Raw genomic sequence first — 23,823 nt, forward strand, 5'->3', positions numbered from 1 at the left:
CCAACAAAGATGGAGGAAAGGAAAAAGTAGGGGAGGGTGGGAGGTGAGGCCGCCACCTATCACAGTGGCGAGGAGGTTGTATTTCGCTCGCTGTCCTCTGTTGGGACAGGGAATGGGGGGAGGGGAGGGGGGGAAACTACTTTTTCTGTTAGAACTCCGGCATTCCCACTCCGAGATTGCAGCCAAGGTCTAGGCTGCACAGGAGTCGTTCACCCCCCCCCCCCCCCCCCCCCTTCCTCCTCCCGGTACCTGCCATGGACAACTCGACCCGATCGAGGTAGACATTACACCTTGGGTGGGGTTTGAGAAAGAGAGACATTGCTGCAGGGGACAGTCTGGAGAACCACTTTTTTTTTTCCACCCCCCCCCCTCTCTCCCACCCCTCCCCCTCTCTCCCACCCCTCCCCCTCTCTCCCACCCCTCCCCCTCTCCCACCCCCCCCTCTCCCAACCCCTCCCTCTCTCCCACCCCTCCCTCTCTTCCACCCACCGCTCCCCCCTCTCCCAACCCCCCCCTTCTCTTGTATAATCCCAATGTGGCAGCACTAGAGTTGCCACCCCTCATCGCCAGTTTGATCCCGACCTCGGGCAGCTGCTGCCTGTACGGCAGTACGGAGGAGTTTGCACGTCCTCCCCCCCCCCCCCCCCCCCCCCCCCCCCCCCCCCCCCCCCCCCAACCCCGTGACCTGCTCTGGGATTTCTTCGGGGGGGTGAAGCAGAAAACGCTGGAGTAACTCGGCAGTGTCTCTGGGGCCAAGGGAAGGGGTGACGTTTCGGGTCGAGACCCTTCTTCAGACTGCTGTACCCCTGAACGATGGCCCTCTTGAGGGTGGGGGTGAAAGCTGGACTGAAACCTAACTCAATGTCCCCTCCGTGTTATGAAGTTCTCTCTCTTTTTTTTACTTGTGAGAAAAACCCCCCACAGGCAGTGGGGTGGCAGAGGGGGTGATTTTTTTTGGTGAGGGGTGGGGGGGTGGGGGGGGGGTTACCGTGGCCATTGGCCTGGCAACCAGACCGAGCACAAGGGCAGTTTTTATTGCAGACCCGTCTTGCCATTTGAATGTGTTTTTTTTTTTAATAACTGTTTTCTTACCGTGATTCCTTTTCTTTTGTCTTAACTAACGGAACTCTTATTTGTGGGAGTTGTATGTAACAAAAAAAAAACCAGAGGAAAAAAAAAATCTATATCGGTGACCGAGGCTGCTCGTGTTCAAGAGTATTTATAACAGGAAGAAACTTTTGTCGGTTCTTCAAGAGATTTTTGACCAGGGGTGAAGACTTTTCATGTTTGGGTTAATCCAGGAATTCTAAAAAAAAAGCTTGAGGATGTCTCTTGGCTGATCTTCAGAACAGGTGCCAGAAAACCAGGAGAAAAAATTGTTGTATTTGGGGCTTTTTAAAAAAAAAAAACACAAATGAATTTTCGAGAATTATTTTTGAGGCAATGGTTTCGTTTTGGAGGTACAGCGTTTGAATTGAAAGAGGCCCTTCGGCCCACCGAGTCCGCACCGACCAGCGATCGCCGCACGCTAACAGTATCCCACACACACCACGGGCAGTTTTCACTCATACTGAAGCCAATTTAACGTATAAACCTGTACGTCTTTGGAGTGTGGGAGGAAACCTGAGCACCTGGAGAAAAACCCACCCAGGTTCTCCCGCCCTCCAAAAGAGTTTGGCTTATTGCCTTCGGTGAAAGTAATTGTGAATTGTCCCCTAGTGTGTGCAGGATAGGGCTGGCGCACATGGATCGCTGGTCGCACGGACTAGATGGGCGGAAGGGAGTTTCCGCGCAGTATCTCTAAACTAAAACTGAACGGACAAGTGGATTGGATTCGTAACTCTAAGTCTAGAGGAGTATTGTGTTCACCATGCTGTAGGAAAGATGCAGGGTAGAGTGCAGAGAAGATTTACCAGGATGTTGCTGGAACTGGAGGGCTTGTAAGATCACGAGGGGGGAAAAGATAGGCTGGTAGTGGAATCGAGAACCAGAGGATGTAGGTTTAAGGTGAGAAGGGAAAGATTTAATAGGAACCCGAGGGATTTGATTTTTGAAGTAAAATTATTCGATTCGATTAACTCAGGCTGCATCTCTGGAGAACAGAAATAGGTGACATTTCGGGACAGGGTCCTTATTCAGACTGGTAACATTTTCAGGTTGGGACCCTTCTTCAGACTTTCCAGGACTAGAGGGTGTGGGCTACAGGGAGAGGTTGAGTAGGCTGGTTCTCTATTCCTTGGAGCGCAGGAGGATGAAGGGTGATCTTATAGAGGTGTATAATATCATGAGAGGAATAGATCGGGTAGATAGATGCACAGAGTCTCTTGCCCAGAGTAGGGGAATCGAGGACCAGAGGACATGGGTTTAAAGTGAAGGGGAAAAGGTTTAATAGGAATCTGAGGGGTAACTTTTTCAGTGGGTGTATGGAACGAGCTGCCAGAGGAGGTAGTTGAGGCTGGGACTATCCCAACATTTAAGAAACAGTTAGACAGGTACATGGATAGGACGGGTTTGGAGGGATGTGGACCAAGTGGGACTAGTGTAGCTGGGACATGTTGGCCGTTGTGGGCGAGTTGTGTTTCCACACTGTATTACCCTATGACTCTAGGGTCCCAACCCAAAACGTCGCCCATCCATGTTCTCCAGGGGATCCTGCCTGACCTGCTGAGTTACTCCAGCATTTTCTGTCTCACCAATCAGCTTGATTCTTGCACTCCTGGCTACAGGCAAAAGGAGGTTGGAGTAATATCTTTGCCTCAGAATACTGAAGCCATTAATACAACAGAGGAAGAAGGTAGACAAAAAAATGCTGGAGAAACTCAGCGGGCGAGGCAGCATCTATGGAGCGAAGGAAATAGGCGACGTTTCGGGTCGAGACCCTTCAAGGTCCATAGATGCTGCCTCACCCGCTGAGATTCTCCAGTTTTTCTTTGTCTACCTTCGATTTTTCCAGCATCTGCAGTTCCTTCTTAAACAAGACACCAGAGAGAAAAACATTTGACAACATGCCGGGCCCACTGTGCGATTAGTCCCATTGGTTTTGCTCAGTTGGTGTTTGGTAGTTGAATTGTAGAACGGATATACTTGATGCTGAATCAGTGGAGAGCAGGCAAAATATTATTTTTGGACCAGGATTACACGGCTCAGTGTTGTGCCTGGCCGGGGAAGCTGTGTGTAAATATGTGGGATTAAGAAGGAAAAAATTCATGTTGGGATTCTGTAATTGCCTGCATGTCAACAATTTGGGAATCGCAGTATTTTTATCAAAGGGCGAGTGGGCTTTTAGTTTAGGGGTACAGGGTGGAGACAGGCCCTTCGGCCCACCTAGCCCGTACCATTTATCGTTCACAGTTGTAACATATTCTCATCCACACCCTACGATGGGGTGCAGTTTCCAGTGGGTGAGGGAGAGAGGGAACGAGGGAGAGGAAATGAGAAAGAGAGAGAAGGAGAGAGGGAATGAGAGAGAGAGAGAGAGGGGGCGGGAAGAGAGAGAGAGAGAGAGAGGGGGCGGGAAGAGAGAGAGAGAGGGGAATGAGAGAGAGAAAGAGAGAATGAGAGGGGAATGAGAGAGAGAAAGAGAAGGAGAGAGAATGAGAGAGGGGAAACGAGAGAGAGGGGAGAGGAGAGAGAGAAAGAGAGGGAGAGAGAATGAGAGGGGAAACGAGAGAGGAGAGAGGGGGGGAGAGAGGGAAAGAGATGGGGAATTGAGAGAAAGAGAGAGGGGAAGAGAAAAAGAGAGAGAGGGGAAGAGAGAGAGAGAGGGCGGAACGAGAAGGGGGGGGTGATGGCTGGAGTGATGGAGGGGGTAAATACAAGTAGAATAGAAAGAGCAGAGGATGTGAGCAGAGGAATCGACAGCAATGTGGAGGCCAAGTCGATGGATATTTTTAAGGCAGAGATAGACAGATTCTTGATTAGTGCGGGTGTCAGAGGTTACGGGGAGAAGGCAGGAGAATGGGGTTAGGAGGGAGAGATAGTTCAGCCCCGATTGAATGGCTGATTAGACTAGATGGGCCGAATGGCCTAATTCTGCTCCTTCAGAGGGGATGAGAAAGGGGGAAGAGGGGAGGAAATTGGAGAATTTAATGTTCATACCGTTGCCCAAGCAGAATATGAAGGATTGGAAGGAACTGCAGGTGCTGGTTTACATCAAAGGTAGACACAAAATGCTGGAGTAACTCAGCGGGTCAGGCAGCATCTCTGGGGAGAAGGAACGGGTGAGACCCTTCTCCAGACCGGTCAGGGAAACGAGAGATACAGGCGATGATGCAGAGAGATAAAGAACAATGAATGAAAGATATGCAAAGTTACGATGGTAAATCCCTCCCCCACCCAAGTCGCACCAGCTTCTCGTTACCACCCAACAAACAGCTGTTTCCTTTCATCATCTTTCTTTTTTTCGGTGATGTTTTCCTTGGCCCCTTGAGTGTGGGTGACCAGCTGAGAGAATCAGAGAGAACGACGGGTGCTTGGGAGAGAATAAGTCGAAGAGGAAACGGAGGGGATGTGGGGAAACAAGAGACTTAATGGGTCGTGTAGGAAGGGACCGCAGATGCTGGTTTAAAACCAAAGTTAAGACACAAAATGCTGGAGTAACTCAGCGGGACAGGCAGCAGCATCTCTGGGGAGAAGGGAGTGGGTCGAGACCCTTGGTCAGACTGGGTTTGCCCTGTGGCGAGCTAGCAGGGGTCAGATGGCAGCCTGTGGTTGGTGGGGGGGGGGGAGATCGCAAGCCAGGAGAGATGGCCAAGCAAGGCAGGCAGGAGGAAGACTGAAACCCCTGTCCCACGGTACGAGTTCATCCCAAGAGCTCTCTCCCGTGTTTGCCCTGATTCGAACTCGGAGATTTACGGTAATGGTACTCGGGGCTCTCGGAGGCATTTTTCAACGCGTTGAAAAATCTTCACGAGTCTTCCCGAGTACCTGCCGTTAGCGAGTCTTCCCGAGTACCTGCCGTTAGCGCCAAGAGACGTCCCCGAGCTCCGACGTACCCGCTACGTTCATTCTCCGTGCTTACCACGAGTTTGATTTTTTTCAAAACTCGGGAGAGCTCTTGGAATGAACTCGTACCGTGGGGACAGGGATTTGAGGAAGGGATGTGTTTTCTGGGGGTTTTCCGAGCAAGGGGGACCACAACCGTAATGCAACCTGATCAAATGCAAAGCAATATCAATATACATATATTTTTCTTCAGAAGATACGTGATATTTATAAACAGAGAGGGTGTTTGTATATAAAATATATTTAACCGTGAGACTGACGAAAGACTTCTGCCTTCGGGGCAAGGCAGTGGGATTACGTACGTAGGCTTATAAGACTTGTGCAGGACAGGATGGGCCTGAATGACAACTCATGGACACAGTGGTAGTTAGTACAAGAAGTTCACTTTGGTGATTTAAGACGCTGCTCTGAAAACTCAATTTATTATTTATTACATAAATTATTTTCTTTTTTTTTTCTCCTGTCCTATAAAAGTTGTTTGTAGATATAAAAGATGTACTTTTTTATATTATATGACCATATGTCTCTTTAAAAAAAAAAAAAAAAATCCACATATTTATTGCTTTGTAAAATCAATGTACCTCAATGCATTTATTTTGTATACTGTACCAATAAAGACATTTTTCCATACACTCTGCGTGCTGCACTTGGGCCGATCGGGGCAAATCGCGGAGGAAGGAACCGCAGGTGCCCAGGATAAGGGACAAAATGCCGGAGTAACTCAGCGGGACGGGCGGCATTCTCCGGAGAGAAGGAACGGGCGACGTTTCGGGTCGAGACCCTTCTTCAGGCTCAGAGTGGTGGGCCGCAAGAGATAAGGAAGGGTAAGGTGTGAAAACGGGACATCAAAGGGGATGGTGCAAAATATTGCACTCAATATACACATATATACTCATATATATATATATATATATATAGACCTGTGTGTGTGTGTGTATGTGCGCACAAGTGCATACCCTGTATATATGTGTGTGTTTATTGTGTGTAATTTTTGGCACCATATCATAAACAAATAAATAAATATGTGTGTGTGTGTGTATATATATATATGTGTGTGTGTATATGTATGTATGTGTATATGTATGTATGTGTGTATATATATGTATGTGTGTATATGTATGTGTGTATATGTATGTATGTGTGTATATATATGTGTGTGTATATGTATGTGTGTGTATATGTATGTGTGTGTATGTGTGTGTATATGTATGTGTGTGTGTGTGTATTTGTGTGTATGTATGTGTGTATGTATGTGTGTATTTATGTGTGTATATATATGTATGTGTGTGTGTATATGTGTGTATTTGTGTGTGTGTGTATGTATGTGTATTTGTGTGTATGTGTGTGTATATATATGTATGTGTGTGTATTTGTGTGTATGTATATGTATGTGTGTATTTGTGTGTGTGTGTATATATATGTGTATATATATATGTGTGTGTGTGTGTATATATATATGTATGTGTATATATATATACACACACACACACACTTAACTTTCCAGCTACAAAGAAAAACATCGACTTTAGAGAAACAAACCGAGTCCATGCCAACTGTGTAAGAAGGAACTGCAGAAGCTGGTTTACACCAAAGATAGACACAAAATGCTGGAGTAACTCAGCGGGACAGGCAGCATCTATAGAGACAAGGAACTGGTGACATTTCAGGTCGTGATCTAACAAGGTCTGGGGAAGGGTCTTGACCCGAAACGTCACCCGTTCCTTCTCTCCAGAGATGCTGCCTGTCCCGCCGAGTTACTCCAGCATTTTGAGTCTGTGGCCACTATCGATTGTGTACAAGGGTTAGGAATTCATGACGCAGCTTTATGGGACTTTGGTTAGGGGAACATTTGGAGCGTTGTGGGCAGTGCTGGTCAACCCATTACAGGATGTGGTGGCTTTGGAAATGATGCCGAGGAGGTTTACCATAAATGATGCCTGTATGAGTGGTATTGACCACAGGGTGAGGTGGGACAGACTCTCCCTGGAGCACTGTAGGTCATGGGAAGACCTGATAGATGTCTATAGTGGCGCAGCGGTAGAGTTGCTGCCTCACAGCACCACAGACCCGGGTTCGATCCCGACTACGGGCGCTGTCTGTACGGAGTTTGCACGTTCTCCCCGTGACCAGCGTGGGTTTTCTCCGAGATCTTCGGTTTCCTCCCGCACTCCAAAGACGTGCAGGTTTGTAGGTTAATTGGCTTGGTGTAAAATTGTAAATTGTCCCTAGTGTGTGTGTAGGATAGTGTTAAGGGCCTGTCCCACATTCACGACCTTTTTTCACTCGTGGACATTTTTCATCAGGCTAGGAAAAACTCCCCGACCTACTTGATGCCACGAGCAAAGATCCGCTATAGGATCTTTGGCCATGAGTGCCTACGACTAGCATCACGGCCTGCCTACGACCTCGTGTCGACCATGCTGCGAGTATGAGTCAAGGGCAAACTCGGCAGAGGTCGTGAATTAGGTTGTGAAGTGGGACAGGCCCTTTAGTGTGCGGGGATCGCTGGTTGGCGCGGAATTAGTGTGGTGTAGATTAGTATAACGTAGACGTGATGGAGGAGGCAGGTACAGGATACTGAGTTGGATGATCAGCCATGATCATATTGAATGGCGGTGCAGGCTCGAATGGCCTACTCCTGCACCTATTTTCTATGTTTCTATGTAATTTAGTGTAACATAGGTTCCTTCCGCTGCTGGACATGGGGGGGGGGGGGGGGCGGGTGTGGTGGAGACGCCCCTCAAAATAAGGGAAGGGATTCCACGCCAGTGGGTCACATGAGTGGCAAGGGTGTGGAGTAAAATTGTGATTTGGGGAAACTGTATTGAATGTATGTACAGCCTCCGAGAATGTCGGATGGAGTTTTGTAAGGATCATGTATTGTATATATTTATTTCTCGAATAAAGTCTATTTTGAAATTTAAAAAAAATTAAAAAATAGATGAATGTAGGGTAGATTAATGTAACATAACCAGACATAAAAACAGTTTTTATCCACGAGTAGTTGCTCTACTCAACAGCCAAAAATCTGTAGCCTCCCTTTGATCTGGTATTTTGTTGGTTCACATGCTTGATCAATGGTGTTTTATCATTAGGTACACAAAATTGCTGGGGAAACTCAGCGGGTGCAGCAGCATCTATGGAGCGAAGGAAATAGGCGACGTTTCGGGCCGAAACCCTACTTCAGACTGATGGGGGGTGGGGGGGGGAGAAAGAAGGAAAAGGGGAGGAGGAGGAGGAGCCCGAGGGCGGGCGGATGGGAGGGTGGGAGGAGACAGCTAGAGGGTTAAGGAAGGGGAGGAGACAGCAAGGGCTAGCAAAATTGGGAGAATTCAATGTTAATGCCATACGGACGCAAGGTCCCCAGACGGAATATGAGGTGCTGTTCCTCCAATTTCCGCTGTTGCTCACTCTGGCAGTGGAGGAGACCCAGGACAGAGAGGTCGGATTGGGAATGGGAGGGGGAGTTGAAATGCTGAGCCACCGGGAGTTCAGGGAGGTTATTGCGGACTGAGCGGAGGTGTTCGGCGAAACGATCGCCCAACCTACGCTTGGTCTCCTTACTTACTTACTTAGACTAGCGTAACGTAGACTAGTGTAGTGTAGTGTAAAGGAGGATAAGGCCAGGTTTGTAGGTTAATTAGCTTCTGTAAAATCCCTAATGTCTAGGATAGAAATAGTGTATGGGTGATTGTTGGTGGGCCCAGTGGGCCGAAGGGCCTGTTTCCACACTGTATATCTCTAAAGAGAAAGTGAGCCTTGCTCAGTTGGGCAACACGGTGAGTGTGGGCCAGAAGGGGCTGCTCCTGCACTGTACGACTGTGTGACTCACTGATCCCACAGTTTAAGGATAAGAGGGAGTTAGGATAAGGATAAGAAGGATTAAAGGATAAGAAGTCTTTTAGGACCGAGATGAGAAAATCATCTTTTACACAGTGGTGAATCTGTGGAATTCTCTGCCACAGAAGGTAGTTGAGGCCACAGTTCACTGGCTATATTTAAGAGGGAGTTAGATGTGGCCCTTGTGGCTAAAGGAATCAGGGGGTATGGAGAGAAGGCAGGTACAGGATACTGAGTTGGATGATCAGCCATGATCATATTGAATGGCGGTGCAGGATCGAAGGGCCGAATGGCCTACTTATGCACCTATTTTCTATGTTTCTATCCTGTGATCTGCTGTTCCTAAAGCAGGGAACTGCGACTCTTTGCTTCAATGCGGGCAGGAAGTGTTTGAATGAGGTCATCCTTCATTCCTCCCAAGCTTAGGGAAAGAGGCCCAAGCCATGTGATCACCGGCCAACACCCACGCCCGTGTTAAGCAAGCGAGCTTTGCACTCCCTCTGCTGCCAGTGGCTTTAACTGCAAGGAGACGCAGAATGCTCCCAGCTGCACGGCAACCGTGGCCTTAGTTTAGTTTAGTTTAGAGATACAGCGCGGAAACAGGCCCTTCGGCCTACTGAGTCTGCATCGACTAGCGATCCCCGTAACACTATCCTACACACACACACACACTATAGCAGTGGTTCTTAACCTTTTTGGCACCAGTACGCGCATAGGCAAACAAAATACTGCATGTGGTATGTACTTCTGATAGGTTCCTAAACATGGGCTCAACAAATTGTTGTGATATTTGTGTCCCCTTCATGACCCCCGGCAAAGGCCCAAACGACCCCCAGGTTAAGAACCACTGCCCTATAGGGACAAGGTTACATTTATACCAAGCCAGTTGACCTTCAAACCTGTACGTCTTTGGAGTGTGGGAGGAAAGCGAGGATCTCGGAGAAAACGCGCGGGGAGAACGTACAAACTCCCGTACAGACAGCGCCCGTGGTCAGGGTGGAACCCGGGTCTCCGGCGCTGTGAGGCAGCAACTCTACCCACCGTGCCGCCCCCATCGCTTGTTTCAGTTTCCTCACTATGACTCATAGAAACATAGAAAATAGGTGCAGGAGTAGAGGCCATTCGGCCCTTTGAGCCTGCACCGCCATTCAATATGATCATGGCTGATCATCCAACTCAGTACCTGCCTTCTCTCCATACCCCCTGATCCCTTTAGCCACAAGGGCCACATCTAACTCCCTCTTAAATATAGCCAATGAACTGTGGCCTCAACTACATTCAGTGGCAGAGAATTCCACAGATTCACCACTCTCTGTGTGAAAAATGTTTTCCTCATCTCGGTCCCAAAAGACTTCCCCCTTATCCTTAAACTGTGTGACCCCTTGTTCTGGACTTCCCCAACATCGGGAACAATCTTCCTGCATCTAGCCTGTCCAACCCCTTAAGAATTTTGTAAGTTTCACTTCTTACTTCTCATCTCCTCCCAGCCTCGGCAACGGGCCCTGGATTTGGTGGGGGCCTGCGAGCTGGAGCAGGGCAGCGACTAGGAGGAGCACCAAAACCACTTGCGTGCGGCCGCGACTATTTCCCCAGATCAAACGGTTGCGGTGTGAAGCGTGGGAGGGAGACGTTAAAATAAATGCGCTTTAGCTGCTCTGGAAGCAGCTTCTTACAACAGTGTTCACATATCTCTCTCAGCCCCATGCCCTCAAACTTTAACCCAAGTAAACGCCATCAATCTGGTCTTAACATTTACAATTAAAGCTTCAAAGCCTTTGTGAAAGTCCTGCCCCACACTTAAGGGCTTGGACACGCTAGAGGCAGGAAACATGTTCCCGGTGTTGGGGGAGTCCAGAACCAGGGGCCACACACAGTTTAAGAATGAGTAAGCCATTTAGAACGGAGAGGAGGAAACACTTTTTCTCACAGAGAGTTGTGAGTCTGTGGAATTCTCTGCCTCAGGGCGGTGGAGGCAGGTTCTCTGGATGCTTTCAATAGAGAGCTAGATAGGACTCTTAACGATAGCGGAGTCAGGGGATATGGGGAGAAGGCAGGAACGGGGGGCTGATTGGGGATGATCAGCCATGATCACATTGAATGGCGGTGCTGGCTCGAAGGGGCGAATGGCCTACTCCTGCACCTATTGTCTATTGTCACTTCTTCAAACAGTGACAATAGACAACTGACAATAGAAGCTCAGCACTTCAACTCCCCCTCCCATTCCCAATCCGACCTCTCTGTCCTGGGTCTCCTCCATTGCCAGAGTGAGCAACAGCGGAAATTGGAGGAACAGCACCTCATATTCCGTCTGGGGTCCTTGCGCCCTTATGGCATCAACATTGAATTCCCCCAATTTGGCTAGCCTGTGCTGTCCCCTCCCCTTCCTTCACCCTCTAGCTGTCTCCTCCCACCCTCCCATCCGCCCGCCCTCGGGCTCCTCCTCCTCCCCTTTTTCCTTCTTTCTTTCCCCACCCCCCATCAGTCTGAAGAAGGGTTTCGGCCCGAAACGTCGCCTATTTCCTTCGCTCCATAGATGCTGCTGCACCCGCTGAGTTCCTCCAGCAATTTTGTGTACCGTCTATTGTCACTTCCCCTGTTGTCAGTCTGAAGAAGTGTCTCGACCCAAAACGCCACCCATCCCTTCTCTCCAGAGATGCTGCTTGTCCCGCTGAGTTACTCCAGCACTTTGTGTCTACCTTCGATTTAAACCAGCGTCTGCAGTTCTTTCCTAAACGACCCTCCAGCCCACGACCGACCAACGTCACCCCATGTGCACTCACTCACACTATCCCACACACTATTTTAGCTTTAGAGATACAGAGATACAACACGGAAACAGGCCCTTCGGCCCACCGAGCCATGCTAGAGGGCACAGCCACAGAATAATAGGACATACCTTTATACTGGAGATGAGAAGGAATTTATTTAGCCAGCGGGTGGTGAATCTGTGGAATTCGTTGCCACAGACGGCGGTGGAAGCCAACACTATGGATATTTTTAAAGCAGAGTTTGATCCTTTAACACAGAGGGGGGTGGGTGTATGGAACGAGCTGCAGGAGGAGGTAGTTGAGGCAGGGACTATCCCAACGTTTAAGACACATTTAGACAGGTACATGGATAGGACAGGTTTGGAGGGATATGGGTCAAACGCGGGCAGGTGTCGATGGGGAGAGGAGGGGGTGGGGGAAGTGTTTGGGGGTATGGGACAGGAAACCCACGCAGTCACAGGGCCGACGTGCAAACTCCACACAGACAGCACTGGAGTCCAAGGATTGAACCTGGGACCGTGAAGCCGAGAGGCAGTAAGCTCAGAGATTGACACAAAAAGCCGGGGTAACTCAGCGGGACAAGCAGCGTCTCTGGTGAGAAGGAATGGGTCGGGGGGACCCTTCTTCAGCCTGGAAGTGACAGGGAAAGGGAAAGGAGAGACATAGACGGTGATGTAGAGAGATTTCGAACATTGAATGAAAGATAGTAAACTCTATTATTCAAGCCAGCCATAAACACACAACAAAAACCTCAAATCTGTCCAGTTGGGACAGCAACAAGTCGGAATAAGATCTTTTATTAACTTTTGCCAAGGAGGTACATCACAAGGAACAAATTAGAAGCAGCTTCCTTGAGCTCATATACACAAATGGCAGCTAAAGATACAAAACTAGGTGGTTCTGTCAACTTTATATCATACATTATTTCAATATATATATATACAGTACTATGTACAATATCACACCACAGTCCAGTCAATGCACATTATTCATCCCACCCTCAACCCAGCCTCGTCCTACCTGCACACCCCCCCCCCCCCCCCCCCCATTCTCCAAGCCCATCTTTGAGACCATAATGCCCCTGTCCCACTTAGGAAACCTCTGGAGACTTTGCGCCCCACCCAAGGTTTCCGTGCGGTTCCCGGAGGTTGCAGGTAGTGGAAGCAGGTGGGGAGGCTGACAAAAACCTCCGGTTTCCATTCAGGTTTCCTAAGTGGGACTGGGGCATGACACAGAAGACTTCAGAAAGGTTTAGTCAAACCTCACGGTGCCCAGAATGAAACTGGAAGCAGTGAACCTGGCATTTTGACTCTTTACAAGGGAAATAAAATGCAAAGCAAAAATTTAATAAATCAAATTCGCTCCCGAACGCAGAGTTAACTCCGAAGTACGCGCGCGCGATGAGAGAATTCTCCAGCGGCTATTGTTTGGCTGGAGAACAACACACGATATAGACACAAAACGCTGTGTGCAGTTTTGGTCTCCAAATTTGAGGAAGGACATTCTTGCTATTGAGGGAGTGCAGCGTAGGTTCACCAGGTTAATTCCCGGGATGGCGGGACTGTCATATGTTGATAGAATGGAGCAGCTGGAGTTTAGAAGGATGAGAGGATATTGAAACATATAAGATTATTAAGGTACACAAAATTGCTGGGGAAACTCAGCGGGTGCAGCAGCATCTATGGAGCGAAGGAAATAGGCGACGTTTCGGGCCGAAACCCTTCTTCAGACTTAAGATTATTAAGGGTTTGGACACACTAGAGGCAGGAAACATGTTCCCGATGTTGGGGGAGCCCAGAACCAGGGGCCACAGTTTAAGAATAAGGGGTAAGCCATTTAGAACGGAGATGAGGAAAAACTTTTTCACCCAGAGTTGTGAATCTGTGGAATTCTCTGCCTCAGAAGGCAGTGAAGACCAATTCTCTGGATGCTTTCAAGAGAGAGTTAGATAGAGCTCTTAAAGATAGCGGAGTCAGGGGATATGGGGAGAAGGCAGGAATGGGGTACTGATTGGGGATGATCACATTGAATGGCGGTGCTAGCTTGAAGGGCCGAATGGTCTACTCCTGCACCTATTGTCTATGTTTCTATGTTCTTGGATCTCTCTCCCACGCAAGCTTTCGACGGGGTCAACCGAACGGCGCCCAGGACTGTGAGAAAATCTTAACCAAGGACAAGGAAACTATGAAACACTGGCAGTCCCTCAAATAAGAAACCACAACCTGGGCTCCCCACCTGGCCCAATGGCGGACAGATTACCTTTCAAATGAAGGCACATGATGGTGGGATCCTGGAGGGATGGTCTCCAGCTCAGTGGACAGTGCAGAACAGGTCAGGCCAAAGTATAACGAGGATGGGATATCTGGCTTCAACGAGGGGGGAGGGAGATATCCGTGGGACTAATATTGTTGCCATTGAGGCGTTAAAGGTAGACACAAAAAGCTGGAGTAACTCAGCGGGACAGGCAGCATCTCTGGAGAGAAGGAACGGGTGACGTTTCGGGTCGAGACCCTTCTTCAGACTTTCCCTTCGGGCAAGAGAGAGCTAGATAGGGCTCTTAAAGATAGCGGAGTCAGGGGATATGGGGAGAAGGCAGGAACGGGGTACTGATTGGGGATGATCAGCCATGATCACATTTAATGGCAGTGTTGGCTAGAAAGGCCAAATGGCCTACTCCTGCACCTATTGTCTATTGTCTAAAGGGTACAGAAGTGTGAAAACGCACACCTCCAGATTCAGGGACAGTTTCTTCCCGGCTGTTATCAGGCAACTGAACCATCCTACCACAACCAGAGAGCGGCGCTGAACTACTATCTACCTCACTGGAGATCCTTGGGCTCTTTGATCGGATTTTACAGGCTTTACTTTGCAGTAAACGTTAATCACGTTATTCCCTTTGTCATGTATCTGTACACTGTGAATAGCCCGATTGTAATCATGTATTGTCTTTCCGCTGACTGGTTAGCACGCAACAAAAAGCTTTTCACTGTCCCTCACGGAGACCCATTCACTTTAGTTCTATTTCCCCCCCCCCACTTTCTCATCCACTCCCTACACACGAGGGGCAATTTACAGGGGGTGCCCGGAGAAAACCAACGCGGTCACAGGGAGAACTCCGCACAGACAGCACCCGAAGTCAGGATCAAAACTCAGGTGTCTGGTACTGAGGCAGCGGCTCCACCCGCTGCACAACAGCGCCACCCAAATTGAAAGCTTCCAGTTAAATCCCCAGATAAAAAGAGAGGGGGGGGGGGGGAGGGGGAGAGAGAGAGGGTGAGAGGGAGAGAGGGGAAGAGAGAGAGGGTGAGAGGGAGAAGAGGGAGAGAGAGGGAGAAAGGGGGGAGATGGAGAGAGGGGGAGAGGGAGAGAGGAGGGTGAGGGGAGAAAGGGGGGGAGTGAGAGGTTGAGAAGAGAAAGGGTCTATGGGTGAGGGTTGTGCGTAGGGGAGGAGATGGGGGCGTCTGAGAGCGACGGGTGCGCGGCGAGATTTGGGGGTTGCTGGGGGACCGTGGAGATGGCGTTTGGTGAGTTGGAGCGAGAAGGGTCCAAAGATTGGTAAAAAGCCACAATTCTGGCAAGTGACCTTGCTTCCTTGAAGCCTCTTCCCTGCAGCAAACAAACCTTCCCCTCCCCAACCCTATTGGAATGGGCTGCATTTTGCTGGCACCAGCCTCTTGTTGGACCTCCGGGCAAAGTCCCCTCCAGATGCCAGCACCAATCCCATGCCCTGCATTAGGCCAGAAAGGACATGAACAGAGCTTGTCGTGGTAGTAACCCCTCATCCCTGTCAACGGACAACCTAAAACCACAACAACCCCCAGCACATTAAAAATAAAAGTTTATATTCCAAAAACAATTGGCCTGAATTGGTCGATATTCTTCTTTCAGAAGGCAACGGTCCAATTGCCAAGCCAAAATGGACAGAGTGCTGGAGTAACTCAGCGGGTCAGGCAGCATCTCTGGAGAATGTGGGCAAGCGATGTTTCGGGTCGGACCTGCCGAGTTACTCCAGCACTTTGTGTCTTTTTCTCTTTTGTACATGGGCGCCTGCGGTTCCCCGGGGTAAAATGGCCGCCGGCCTCCAGGCCCGATCCCAGGGAGGTTGGAAGGGGGGGGGCCGCCCCTCGGCTCACCGCCGTCGCTCTCTCTCTCTCTCTCACACTCTCGCCGCGCGGACGTCGAGGGTCTCAGAATTCGTCGTCGGAGCTGAGGAGGAGGGTCTTCTCGGTGTCGCGGACGCTGGTGGTGCTGTGGGTGCGGGAGACACCGTGGCCTTGGTGCCAGGGTGTGCTGCGGTCCAGCGTGGACTGCTGGGTGTACTGCTGGTACGCCGGAGAGAAGTTGTGGATGGCGTCCTGCACAATATCATTCGGGTTCATCGTCTCCTTCAGGCTGCTTGAGATGCTCTTCATTGGGGCGCAACGTCCTGGGGGGGGGGGGGGGGGGGGGGGAGCAGAGGGTGAACACACGATACAGAGCCACACAACACACCCGTTCAGTTGTCAGTTTTCAGGTGGAGCAGCGGGCAATTAACCTCCAAACCCGCACGTCTTTGGAGCGTGGGAGGAAAGAGGAGCACCTGGAGGAAACCTACCTGGTCACAGGGAGAACATGCAAACTCCACACACACACACACACTGACACATACAGACACATACAGACACACACCCAGACATACACTGACACATACAGACACACATACACACACACACTGACACATACAGACACACACTGACACACACTGACACACAGACACATACAGACACACACACACACACACACAGGCACACACACACTGACACATACAGACACACACACCCGACGTCGGGATCGAACCCAGGTCTCCGGCGCTGAGAGGCAGCAACTCGTTCAACTGCGCTTTGTGGCAGGTACCTCCCACCACAGGCAGGTGACCCGTTGTCTTGTCAAACACATTTCATTGTACCGTCCACCCTGTGTTAACCTACATATGACAAATAAAACTGAACTGAACTGAGGGACACAAAACCTTTGCAGGAGGATGAGGGGAGATCTTATAGAAGGGGTATAAAATCATGAGAGGAATAGATCGGGGAGAGTCTCTTGCCCAGAGTAGGGGAATCGAGGACCAGAGGATATACTGTAGGATCAAAGTGAAGGAGAAAAGATTTAATAGGAATCTGAGGGGTAACTTTTTCACACAAAGGGTGGTGGGTGTATGGAACGAGCTGCCAGAGGAGGTAGTTGAGGCTGGGACTATCCCAACATTTACGAAACAATTAGACAAGTATATGGATAGGACAGGTTTTGGAGGGATATGGACCAAACATGGGCAGGTGGGACTAGCGTAGCTGGGATATGTTGGCCAGTGTGGGCAAGATGGGCCGAATGGCCTGTTTCCACACTGTATCACTCAATGAGTCTATGACCCATTCCAGGTGAGTTCTCACCAGCGTGCGACAAAATTGTGGCAAGATGTCTTTATCTTTGCACAAATCCAATCATAGTAAACATACCATCTGCTTCCCAAAGTGTTCCTTGCTGGCAACAGCCTCAGGAAAAAATGGGGATTATAAATTAATTTGTTCACGGGATATGAACACAAGACATAGGAACAGAATTAGGCCAATCGGCCCATCAAGTCTACTCCACCATTCAATCATGGCCGATCTATCTCTCCCTTCTAACCCCATTCTCCTGCCTTTTCCCCATAACCTCCGACACCCGTACTAATCAAGAATCTATCTATATCTGCTTTAGATATATCCACTGACTTGGCCTCCACAGCCTTCAGTGGCAATGAATTCCACAGATTCACCACCCTCTGAGTAAAGAAATTCCTCCTCATCTCCTTCCTAAAGGAACCTCCTTTAATTCTGAGGCTGTGCCCTCTGGCTCTAGACTCTCCCACTAGTGGATACATCCTCTCCACATCCACTTGTGTAGGAAGGAACTGCAGATGCTGGTTTAAACCGGAGATAGACTGGAGCAACTCAGCGGGTCAGACAGCATCTCTGGAGAAAAGGGATTGGTGACGTTTCGGGTCGAGACCCTGAAAGTCACCTAATCTTTTTCTCCAGAGATGCTGTCCGAACCGCTGAGTTACTCCAGCTTTTTGTGTGTGTCTCTCCACATCAACTCGATCGGGGAACATGTACAGATCGGAGCTTAACTGATGCACGCAGAATAAAAAGGTAAAGTCAGCCTACCGTACGGACCATACGCCAGCACTATCCCGGGTGAAAGATTGGCAGAAGCAAGAGGCAGACAGGAGAAAGACAAAGTGAGAGAGGGTGAGAGAAAGGTACCCTGCCCCCAACATACACCCCCCCCTCCCCCTCCCCCAACATCAGGACACAAGCACCACTCTGCGCCATTCTGCTTTCCCTCCCATCTCAAAGAGAGGCATTGCCGAGGAATCTTGCCTCAAGGTGGAAGAAGGAACTGCAGACGCTGGTTCACACCGAACATAAGACACAAAATGCTGGAGTAACTCCAGCATCTCTGGAGCATGCAGCATCTCTGGAGAGAAGGAATGGGTGACGTTTCGGGTGGATGTTTGAGGAAGCCTTGTCAGTCTGCTGGCTATACCTGGCTTGTGGGTATCTGCAGCCCATTGCCCCTGGTGTAAGTACTCACCTAACCCCTACTCAATAACTCAGCGGGACAGGCAGCATCTCTGGAGAGAAGGAATGGGTGACGTTTCGGGTCGGGACCTTTCTTCAGACTAAATATTGATAAGTGACGTTTTGGATCGGGCTCCTTCTTAAAATTAGACATTGATAGGTGACACTAGCGATCAGAATCAGTCTTCAGACTGGACATGGAGAGGTGACGTTTCAGGTCTGGACCCTTCTTAAGATTAGACGTGGATAGTTGACATTTTGGGTCAGGATCTTTCTTCAAACGGGATATTAATAGGCGACGTTTCAGGTCGGGACCCGTCTTCAGATTAGCCATGGATAGGTGACGTTTCAGGTCGAGATGCTTCTTTAGACTTTGACATCTCATTTACGGTGATCACCCGTCCTTGACAAGACACTTGTAAAAACCCAAACTCCTTTCCCCTGGCACCTCCACAGTCAAGTTTGAGCCCCACATCCTCTGCACTCTCCCCCCCTCCCCCAACGAGAGGGGGTGGGGGGGGGGGAAAGGGAGTTGACGAGACATGCTTCTCAGACGTCCCACTGGCAAAGAGGACCCGGCGTGGGGGGGATTGTCATGCGGGGGGGAGGGGAGAACTAATTAGGTCCCCGTGCGGGATAAGTTGTAACATTGTCCTCGCCCTTTACGTGGTGACTCTTTGTATACCTTAGGTGCGCAAAGCAAAGAATACCACTGTGTATGCGTTTCCTTTGTCTCCCTCCCCCCCCCCTCCCATGTTCCTGGTGGCCCATCCTCATGGCCCAAGCCCCCGGCCGCGTTTACCTTGTGCGTCCACCCGCTTGTCCCGGTACACCTTGGAGGTGAAGGCGTAGCGCAGAGCGATGGCGGCGAAGAACATCTCAATGCAGACGATGAAGTTCTGGTAGCCGGCGGCCACGGTCCCCTCGCCCACGGAGACATCGGCCACGGAAATCTTCGGGATGGCTCCGCACTTTTCCAGAATGGCCAACAGCATTCCTGGTGGGAGCGGGAGGGAAACAAATAGTCAGCACAACTTCCCAAATACAAGGACCAGTCAGGAGATAGAAACATAGACAATAGGTGCAGGAGTAGGCCATTCGGCCCCTTTGAGCCAGCACCACCATTCAATATGATCATGGCTGATCATCCAAAATCAGTAGGTACACAAAAATGCTGGAGAAACTCAGCGGGTGCAGCAGCATCTATGGAGCGAAGGAAATAGGCAACGTTTCCTTGGCTCCATGCAAAGAGTTGAACAATCACCACTATAGGAAATAGGCAACGTTTCGGGCCGAAACCCGGAAGGGTTTCGGCCCGAAACGTTGCCTATTTCCTTCGCTCCATAGATGTTGCTGCACCCGCTGAGTTTCTCCAGCATTTTTGTGTACCTTCGATTTTCCAGCATCTGCAGTTCCTTCTTAAACATTCAGAATCAGTACCCTGTTCCTGCTTTCTCCTTAAACATTCAGAATCAGTACCCTGTTCCTGCTTTCTCCCCATGTCCCTTGATTCTGTTAGCCCTCAGAGTTATATTCAACTCTCTCTTGAATACATCCAGTGAATTGGCCTCCACTGCCTACTGTGGCAGAGAATTCCACAGATTCACAACTCTCTGGGTGAAGAAGTTTCCTCTCATCTCAGTCCTAAATGACCTACACCTAACGACTCCAAAGATGTGCAGCTGTGCAGGTTCATTGGTTTGATATTAATGTAAAAATGATCCCTAGTGCAGGACGGTGTTAACGTGCGGCGATCGCTGGTCGGTGCGGACTCGGTGGGCCGAAGGGCTTGTTTTCCGCGCTGCATCTCTAAACGAGAGGTTCACGGTGCGAGGGGAATGGTTTTAATAGGAACCCGAGGGGCATCTTTTTCACTCAAGAGGGTCAGGGGTTTGTGGAACGAGCTGCCAGAGGAGGCAGTTGAGGCAGGTATGTGGAGTTTGTACGTTCTCCCTGTGACCGCGTGGGTTTCCTCCAGGTGCTCTGGTTTCCTCCCACATCATAAAGACTGACCCTCATGTAAATTGCCCTCGAGTGGATGAGAAACTGGGATACCATAGAATTAATGCGAATGGCTGATCGCTGGTCGGCTTGGACTCAGTGGACCAAGGGCCTGTTTCCATGCTGTATCTCGAAACTAAACAACATCTGATAGACACTCGGACAGCTGCATGGGTAGGAAAGGTTCAGTCAGATGGGGCATCTTGGTCAGCATTCATTAGTACGGGGGTCAGAGGTTGCTCGAAGGTCAGTGCTGGCTCGAAGGGCCGAATGGCCCCCTCCTGCACCTATTTTCTATGTTATGGGGAGAAGGCAGGAGAATGGGGTTGGAAAGGAGAGATAGATCAGCCATAATAATAATAATAATGGATGGGATTTATATAGCGCCTTTCTAATACTCAAGGCTCTTTACATCGCATTATTCATTCACTCCTCAGTCACACTCGGTGGTGGTAAGCTACTTCTGTAGCCACAGCTGCCCTGGGGCAGACTGACGGAAGCGTGGCTGCCAATCTGCGCCTACGGCCCCTCCGACCACCACCAATCACTCACACACATTCACACACATTCACACACAGGCAAAGGTGGGTGAAGTGTCTTGCCCAAGGACACAACGACAGTATGCACTCCAAGCGGGATTCGAACCGGCTACCTTCCGGTTGCCAGCCGAACACTTAGCCCATTGTGCCATCCGTCGTCCCGATGGAATGGTGGAGTAGACTTGATGGGCTGAAGGGCCTAATTCTGCTCCTATCACTTATGGGCAAGTTGGGTCGAAGGGCCTGTTCATACGCTGCAAGGTAGATGGACAGGAAAGATTTAGAGGGACATGGATCAAACGCAACTAATGAGTGTATGTGCACCTTGGTCAGCATGGGGAAGTTGGGCCGAAGGGCCTGATTCTATGACTCGACCATCAAGAAAAACTGTTCCAAAAATGAGACGTTCATTAAATGGAGGCCTAGGCCTGTGCTCATACAGTGGTCCAACAGCAGAGGGCACTCTTGAGCTCTGGCCCAACAGAGTGAATCCCACAGCCCACCTACACCACAATGCCTACTTTACACTTTAGAGATACAGCACGGAAACAGGCTCTTCGGCCCACCGGGTCCGTGCCGACCAGCGATCCCCGCACATTAACACTATCCTACACCCACTGGAGACATTTCTTTTTAACATTTACCAAGCCAATTAACCTACAAACCTGCACGTCTTTGGAGTGTGTTAGGACACCGGAGCACCCGGAGAAAACCCACCAGGTCACGGGGAGAACGTACAAACTCCGTGCAGACAGCACCCCTAGCTGGGATCGAACCCGGGTCTCTGGCGCTTCAGAGACGTAAGGTGACAACTCCACCGCTGCGCCACCCCGGTTCTATCGGACACGTGACAATAAACTGAACTAACTGGAACGGAGGTAGACAAAAATGCTGGAGAAACTCAGTGGGTGAGAGAGCATCTATGGAGTGAAGGAAATAGGTGACGTTTCGGGTCGAGACCCTTCTTCAGACTGATGTGGAGTTGGGAAGAAGAAAGGGAGAGGCAGAGAGTGGGCTGTGGGAGAGCTGGGAAGGGGAGGGGAAGGAGGGAGAGAGATTCAATATTCCAAAGAGTTTATTGTCATGTGTCCCCGATAGAACAATGAAATTCTTGCTTTGCTTCAGCACAACAGAACATAGTAGGCATTGACTACAGAACAGATCAGTGTGTCCATATACCATTATATAAATATATACACACATGAATAAATAAACTGGGGGTGGAAGATTGCAACCTTCATGTGGTCCGCCCTGTTTCGACTAATGTAATCAACTCGACGTGCACAAACGGAAGTTCAAATTGAACAAGTTGTCCAACAACTTTAGGCTGTGCACGCCACACGAAAGAAGACAAAGAATTAATAAACTGATAAAGTGCAAATAACAGGTAATGGTTATTAATGTTCAGAGTTTTGTCCGAGCCAAGTTTAATAGCCTGATGGCTGTGGGGAAGTAGCTATTCCTGAACCTGGTCATTGCAGTCTTCAGGCTCCTGTATCTTCTACCTGAAGGGAGCAGGGACTACCTGAAATTAGAGAAGTCAATGTTCATAACGCTGGGGTGTAAACTACCCAAGCGAAATATGAGGTGCTGCTCCTCCAATTTGCAGTGGGACAATATGAATGTAACTTACCTTGCCAGAAGGAGAGGAAGATGACGGACTTGACCATGAAGAACTTGAGCACGGGGCTGTAGGGACTGAGCAGGTCACGCGTGGCAAAGTAGAAGAGGAAGAGAGCGTAGAGGGAGAGGCTGACGGAGATGTTGTAGATGATCATCACGTACAGGTAACCGCTGGCAACGCTGGAGACAAGAGAAGAGGGGGGGAATCAGAGCTCAGACCCATGTCCCAACTCGAACACTCGCAACATTACCATAGACAATAGACAATAGGTGCAGGAGTAGGCCATTCGGCCCTTCGAGCCAGCACCACCATTCAATGTGATCATGGCGGATCATCCCCAATCAGTACCCAGTTCCTGCCTTCTCCCCATATCCCCCTGACTCCGCTATTTTTAAGAGCCCTATCTAGCTCTCTCTTGAAGGCGGTTCTCCAGAGAACCTGCCTCCACCGCCCTCTGAGGCAGAGAATTCCACAGATGACATAGGACACATAGGATACGATCAAACTTTATTCATCCCCGGAGGGACATTGGTCTGCTGACAGTCACAACGCTCAAGTTACACGAAACTAACTTGAAATTAAAAATTAATTTAAAAGTGAGGAGAAAACAAAAGAAAGATAGCGGAGTCAGGGGATATGGGGAGAAGGCAGGAACAGGGTACTGATTGGGGATGATCAGCCATGGTCACATTGAATTGCGGTGCTGGCTCGAAGGGCCGAATGGCCTACTCCTGCACCTATTGTCTATTGTCTGGCTGCCGTGTATACAGCGTTCACACCGGAACGAACGAACAAACAAACAAACAAACGCGGGCTTATCCCCTGGGCAGTGGGTTCTAAAACCAGGGTGCCCTTCCCCCCACTGATTCACCACCCTCTGACACAAGAAAATCCTCCTCATCTCCTTCCTAAAGGAACGTCCTTTAATTCTGAGTCTGTGCCCTCTGGTCCTAGACTCTCCCACTAATGGAAACCTTCTCACCACATCCACTCTATCCAAGCCTTTCACTATTCGGTAAGTTTCAATGAGGTCCCCGCTCAACCTTCTTAACTCCAGTGAGTACAGGCCCAGTGCCGTCAAACGCTTCCAGAGGTTCAGAATCTTTGGTGAGTGAGGAGAGCCGCGAGGAGACAGGGTGGGGGGGAAGAGGGGAAGGTTAGAGTTTCCTCACTTGAAGTCGCCATCTTTGTATTTGCCGAAGGCTTGGAGAACCACGGTGATGATGGCCATCAGTGGTTTCACCACGCAGAATTGGAGGGTGGCCTGAGAACAACAAACAGCGGTATTAAATAACCACGAGCTCCTAGCCACCGTTACAAGCTCAACCTGAGAGAATTAAATCACAGATAGACACAAAATGCTGGAGTAACTCAGCTGGTCAGGCAGCATCCCTGGAGAGAAGGAATAGGTGAAGTTTTGGGTTGAGACCCTTAGAATTAAA

The 23,823-nt window shown here is 49.6% G+C and overlaps 1 protein-coding gene and 1 long non-coding RNA gene across 4 annotated transcripts in view; one reads left to right on the forward strand and one right to left on the reverse strand.

The window, feature by feature from the left end:
• tmem184b (transmembrane protein 184B) overlaps positions 1–23,823 on the reverse strand; it is a 54,269-nt gene that overhangs the window by 5,649 nt on the left and 24,797 nt on the right. Inside the window, exons 6-10 of one of the 3 annotated variants that reach the window (XM_033013238.1) lie at positions 23,554–23,645; positions 22,391–22,560; positions 19,020–19,214; positions 17,801–17,821; positions 15,434–16,038 (exon numbers count right to left, since the gene is read on the reverse strand). In XM_033013238.1, the coding sequence (XP_032869129.1) occupies positions 15,800–16,038; positions 17,801–17,821; positions 19,020–19,214; positions 22,391–22,560; positions 23,554–23,645 (717 nt within the window). In that variant the 3' untranslated portion in view covers positions 15,434–15,799. Of the gene's footprint in view, positions 1–15,433; positions 16,039–17,800; positions 17,822–19,019; positions 19,215–22,390; positions 22,561–23,553; positions 23,646–23,823 lie in introns of those variants that run through there. The other 2 variants (XM_033013239.1, XM_033013240.1) reach the window with 2 other exon arrangements.
• On the forward strand, positions 14,964–15,395 carry LOC116966887. The gene is made up of 2 exons (XR_004410085.1): positions 14,964–15,014; positions 15,155–15,395. It is a non-coding gene; the product is annotated as an uncharacterized LOC116966887 (long non-coding RNA).

This window comes from Amblyraja radiata, chromosome 38, assembly GCF_010909765.2.
Source record: "Amblyraja radiata isolate CabotCenter1 chromosome 38, sAmbRad1.1.pri, whole genome shotgun sequence".
NCBI lineage: Eukaryota > Metazoa > Chordata > Chondrichthyes > Rajiformes > Rajidae > Amblyraja > Amblyraja radiata.